Genomic DNA, 6,000 nt, shown 5'->3' on the forward strand with positions numbered 1-6,000 from the left:
CCAACCTGTGCTGCTGCTGCTAAGCTTTTTTAATACTGTACGTCCACAAAGTGACCACATCGCACCAAACCCTGCTGCCCTTCAGTGTTAGCTGTGAGCTTTAGAATTAATTTAATCTACACACTGCCACTGTCAGGTCCACTCGGCGCGACCTGCCTCTCCTCCGCCTTTCTCTCCTCTGTTCTCTCAACCTGTGGGATCTGCACCTCAGCTGTGTTGCATTCCGTAATTAGCGACTCGTTTGTCGGTGCGCACAGCTGGGGTGCATCCCGATGATTACGTTTCCTCCTTATTTATACCTCTGGCAGGCACTCCGTCATCGCCGGAGCATTACCTAAATTATATTATACCTATTTTCATGGTATTATGTTTGTACATCATTTTGATTTTCTGGCTGACAGTTCCTGTGCTGTGGATCTCTTTGTTTGTTTCTTCCATGAGGTTAGCCGAACGTTATTTTTATATCCAAGCTGACAGTTCCTGTGCTGTGGACATCCTTTTCGTTCACCAGTCCTCCTGGTTGGTCTGTCTATTCACCTGTCCGTCCTCATCCTCCTGCTCTCCTGATTCCTACCGTCAGTTTATCAGTTTACCTGTTCGTCCTGGTCTCCTCCACCATCTCTGCCCTACTTTGCTTATATATGTACATGGCCCTTGTTATGTTGTTACTTTGTGTATTTGTTCCATGAAGCCTCCTTTTTCTACTAGCACCTGGGTCGGCAATCTTGAGTCCTACCTCAGTTCTCCCTCATCCTCCTGGTGAGGGGGGCTAACCATAACAGGCACGTTATTTTGAAAGATGCTCTATGATTACATTTATTATTAAAAGTGATTTTACTGTTTTCTCCCGACAAATGTTTTTTTATTAATTTGCTCCACCTCCTGGTAGTGTGGCCTGTAGTACACCTTGACTATTTCATCATACTGTAATTACATCAATCATATATTTATTACAGTCTGTGTTTTCAAAAAAATCTGTTTACAGCAAAGGAGAGACACGAGTGGTTTAAGCCTACTCCCACATAAATTTAAAATAGAACATAAAACCTCCCATGTGAAACCTTGTACAGTTCAAACTGTTGGCAAAGTAAACTTCACGCAGCAGCTGTAGTGTTACCACACTTGCTCACTGCATTAGCTAGACACCTGCACAGTGAGGGGAAAAATGGCGACCATAGTTTATGCAATTCTCCTTAGATGTCTTTACAAAAAAGTAAATAAAAATAAACTTAGATAGTGAATAATGAATATTAAACCTACAATATGTGACTTTTATTTAACTCTTCTGAGCAAGCCTCATCTTTATAACCAATCACAGGAGACTAAGGTCTCGGGAAGGAGCTCATGGCTGACAGTCAATTTGTGAAGTCGCTTCTGGTCTACTACTCCTCTTGTACCGAGGCTTTAAGCAATTAGAAGATGTTACTATAACTGACTCAGGCTAGCAGGCTCTTGATTCTTGCATCAGCTGAGACGATGAACATGATGAGGATGTAAAGCAGGTGAAGGACTGGGCAGCGTGTAATAAAGCAGGGAAAGGAAATGGTATGAGGAGTGAAGTGGTTTGTTTTGAGTCTCATGCTAATGCTAGTTTGATGTGTAGAACTTGCTTTTTATTTAACAACTGATAAAAAGAACAGCTACCTCCAGCCATGTTAGTACTGGACCACAGTTGATCTTGTTGTCAGCAATGGCTGAGAAGCGGGACAGGTAGGTAGCCAACATCTTGGTTACTGACTGAAGAGAAACACAATATTGGCATGATTTAGAAAAGTCCAATGAACTGTCATTTCCCACACAACATCAAATCAAACAAGAGCACTCAGAGAGTGCATATACCTCCACCAAGGCACAAGATTCGCTCACACAAATGGGTCCTCTGTGAAAAATGAGATCCAGTGCAACACAAAATGTGTCTTAAAATCTTTGATCTGGATCAGATCCAGATCATCTTTTATGGTATGGAACAGTTACGTGAACATTTCAGGGTTCTGTCTTCATTACAGGCCAAGTTAAGGCAGAAAATATGTTTTAAAAGGGGTTTTAAATGTTAAATTTAAACGGTGGTCAGATCTGACATCTTGATCCTTTTGATAGAGATATGATTTTTTTTTTTTTCAATTTTTGCTTCATGTTAAAGATAGGGGTTTTTGTTCCAAAACTTTGTGACCTTGACCTTTGACCTTTTGCAGCCAAACTCTAATCATTTCTAAGGTCCACCCCAACCAATGTCTGTACCAAATATGCTGATGATGCATCCGGCTGCTTGTCTGTAATCCTGCTAATCAACAAACACACACACACACACACACACACACAGAACCAAAAACATAACTTCCTTGGTGGAGGTACACAAGCTAATCCGATTACCACATAAAGCTCTAGTTTATCTATTATTTGTCACATAAAGTAAATCAAGAATTAGACATCACAGATAAAGCAACTGTAGCTCTATGGTACCTCAACAGTATCCTTTAACGTGTCGTATCGTGGCAGCTCAGTGAGTTGGGAATAACGACGGTCATAGATACACAAATGCAGGTGTTTGTCCAGAACCCGGAAGTCTTCATAGGACCTCTTCACCAGCCAGTTTCGACCCTGACAAAGAAAAGATGAGAAACTACTACATGGAGCAGATGAAGAAAAACATGACTAAGAAATCTGTGATGTCATGCTACCTAATCTGTTTCCCAAATATAACAAGTAATGGTACCTGGCAAGTGATCTGGACCAGAAAGACCAGCTGTTTGGAGTCCAGACCAGCCTTTGGTGTGTCACTCTGCCCTTCTGCGAAGGCCAACTATGAGAGATGAAGGACCCAAAAAAAAAAGAGAGACAAAGGAGCTGATACTGAGCAGTCCAATATTCTAAATAATCCATCCATCCATTATCTGTACCGCTTATTCCTGAATAGGGTAGCTGGGGGGGTTGGAGCCAATCCCAGCTGACATTTGGTGAGAGGCGGGGGCCATCCTGGACAGGCCGCCAGTCTATCACAGGGCTGACATGTAGACACACAACTACACACAACCACACTCACTCCTACGGGCAATATAGTCATCAATCAACCTAAGCTGCATGTCTTTGGTCTGTGGGAGGAAGCCAGAGTACCCAGAGAGAACCCACACAGGCTCAGGGGGAACATGCAAACTCCACACTGAAAGGCCCTGGGTTGGGCTGGGCTCAAACCCAGAACCTTCTTGCTGTGGGGTGACCACACTAATCACCATTCCACTGTGCCGCCCAATATCCTAAATAATGAATGTGAATAATACAGAAACCTTTTTGTAGATGACCTGGGATATTTCTCTGCTGCCAACATTCTCACTTTACCATAAATCCTACAGTCTGAAATGTATAATGCATACATCAGCGCTATACAAATAAAATTTGATTTGATTTGATCAGCTTTTAAGATATAAAACTTGGACAGCATGTAGATATAATACAGATTTCGCACCAATATTCCATATGCTCTAAGACCATGAAGATCAAAGCCCTGAGGGATTTTTTGCGAATACGCAGAAAGACATTAGAAGAGAGAAGAGACTTCAAAGGCCTGGAAGCCAAGAGAAATTCTGGTTCTATATGCTGTAATTGTTTGTTGCTCATGCAGACACACTGTTACACAACACACAGCGACCTAGTTACTGCTTAGCAGCAAACCAGACTGACAACGAGCACACAATGCAAGGAATTGTTGTAAATAATAGTTTGGACCAGACAGCTAAACTGAATACTAAAGGGGATCAAGAGGCCAAAGGGCTGATGGGAACCTGGGTCATACAGAGAAGAATTCAATTTTGTATTTGACAAAAAAACCCAAACCTAATAAAAATGTTAATATTATAAAATGAAACGACAAAATTCCAGAAAGTTTTCAAAGAAGGCTTGAGTATCACTTGCACTGATGCTCATACCTCACAGGTTAGTTCTTCTAATCTAAAATATGCCACTACAGCTCACACCTCAACTCTTTGCACAGAAACATACCTGCATGATATTTATTTAAAAACATCTGTCCCCACAAGTGCAAGTTAATACATAACTGTCCACATGTTCATGTTACCTGCCACTAAGGCATCTCAGATATCCATCCGCAGCTGGAGGAAGTGGCTCTGTCTTTGTGTGCAGCTGCAGTCCTGGACCTTACTAGGCTCCTCCAACAAGCCAAATCTTGGCTGATGATAGCAGCGTTTAAATGCAGCTCCTTACTCTCCTGTTTGTCGTCCCCTGCCGCCTTACGTAAAACGCTCATTCAAGGGGCTCACTCAAAGGGCTTTGGATCAGCATGCAATCCCTGCTCTATTCAAAGTAGAAAATATGAAAATAGGATGCTTCCCTCTAGGTGTTTACCCCCTTCCTGCCTCCCTCTTCCCCCTCCTCCCTCTCCTGCACTCTGCCTCCCTCCCCCCTCTCTCTTAACCACTACTCCTTTCTCTAGTGACAAAGGGGGTTTGGCAGTAAACGGGCTCAGCTGGCACACACAGATGCGCAAGCTCATCCGTCACACAGAGGCAGAGCTGCACACGGTAGATAGACAGCCCATATTCATTTCAAAACAATTCTCTTTCACTCCACTCTGAAGGCTACACTGGAGCTAATCTGGAGAGGAATCAGTCAGGGATACCACAGTCAGAAGCAGTCTGCTGTCCTTGTGCTATTCTGAGATTAGCGTACACGAGACCAGAACAGTACCCTCCCTCTCGGCCGCCACAGTCTGTGAATGCAGACACAGGCAAATGCATCATGGGTGATCCCATAAGAGAAGACATTTCCCAGGGTGCAGAGGTAAATCAAAAATAAGAGACAGAAGTTAAAATAAACTTCAGCAGTATGTGCCTGCTTTATGTTTGTAGAGTATGTGCAGACAGCGTCAGTGTCTCCACACACTGAGTTCTCCTTAGTATTTCTTCTCCCTGTGGAGAAGAAATTCAAGGTCACTGAAACTGTTGTTCTGCTTCACTTCCCTCCACTATACCGATGTATCCTTCACAACCACGGTGACCACAGCAGGACACTTACCCAACACAGGGAGAGCACCTTGTGGTTTCAGTCCCAGCCAGCCTGCTACCCTTGCTCACCTCATTCAGCTTGCATGCACTGCTCATGCACTGTTTGTGTTAAGGTACACGTGCAGCTTCTGGTTGTGAAGGGATGACTGCTGCACTCTGCTGGCAGGCAAGCTGAGCTGCACTGAGGTTAACCAGGGGGTTTAACCAGCCACTTCCACACATGGCTGAGGGACCACCTCACTTCCTCTCATTATCACCGGTGTAGAGATGCTCTGTTTTAAACTTAAACATGCCCGTGACTAAGTCATCGTCATCATCATCACCTTTATTTATTCAGGGAATTAGCATTTGAGAGGAAGCTCTCAAACATAAACGCATGAATCAAATAAAATCTGTATCAAAAATCCAAAATCACAAAACACACATTAAAAATAATAAACATATGTACACAATATATAAATAATCAAAAAATCATATTAAACCTGTGCCCAAATTATGTTACGCGCACATTTAAACTGAATAATACTATATAAAAGCAGCTTAAATTTGAGATAAAGGAATGAACACAGCCAGTTTAGTTTTTTTTCTGCAAACTGTTCCATCTTTGTGGAACATAGTAACAGAAGGACATCATTCCTACAACCATAAATCTGAAAAAGTAGGGACAGTATGTAAAATCAAAATTTAAACTGAAAATAGTGATGTGTAAATCATCTGTGTCCTGTATCACATTGAAAACATCACAGCAGAACATTATCTGATGTGATACTTCATCAATTTTATTCTATGTTCAAAATAAACACTCGCTTCAATTCTGATACTGTAACACATTCAGTAAAGTAAAGTGTTTACCACAGTGTGATGTTGTTGTTCCTTTTCACAACACTTAAAAGACGTTTAGGGACTGAGGACACCAGGTGATTCAGTCTGTCAGGTGTCATTTTGTCCCATTCTTCCTGTAAACAAGTCTTAAGGTGCAACAGTC

The 6,000-nt window shown here is 42.3% G+C and overlaps 1 protein-coding gene across 2 annotated transcripts in view; it reads right to left on the reverse strand.

The window, feature by feature from the left end:
• Positions 1 to 6,000, reverse strand: part of arhgap32a (Rho GTPase activating protein 32a) — a 28,961-nt gene that overhangs the window by 10,043 nt on the left and 12,918 nt on the right. For both annotated transcript variants that reach the window (XM_020614848.1, XM_020614849.1), the window contains exons 6-8: positions 2,714 to 2,800; positions 2,461 to 2,598; positions 1,645 to 1,737 (exon numbers count right to left, since the gene is read on the reverse strand). In XM_020614848.1, coding sequence (XP_020470504.1) covers positions 1,645 to 1,737; positions 2,461 to 2,598; positions 2,714 to 2,800 — 318 coding nt within the window. The remainder of the gene's footprint in view (positions 1 to 1,644; positions 1,738 to 2,460; positions 2,599 to 2,713; positions 2,801 to 6,000) is intronic.

This window comes from Monopterus albus, unplaced genomic scaffold, assembly GCF_001952655.1.
Source record: "Monopterus albus unplaced genomic scaffold, M_albus_1.0 scaffold152.1, whole genome shotgun sequence".
NCBI classification, from domain to species: domain Eukaryota; kingdom Metazoa; phylum Chordata; class Actinopteri; order Synbranchiformes; family Synbranchidae; genus Monopterus; species Monopterus albus.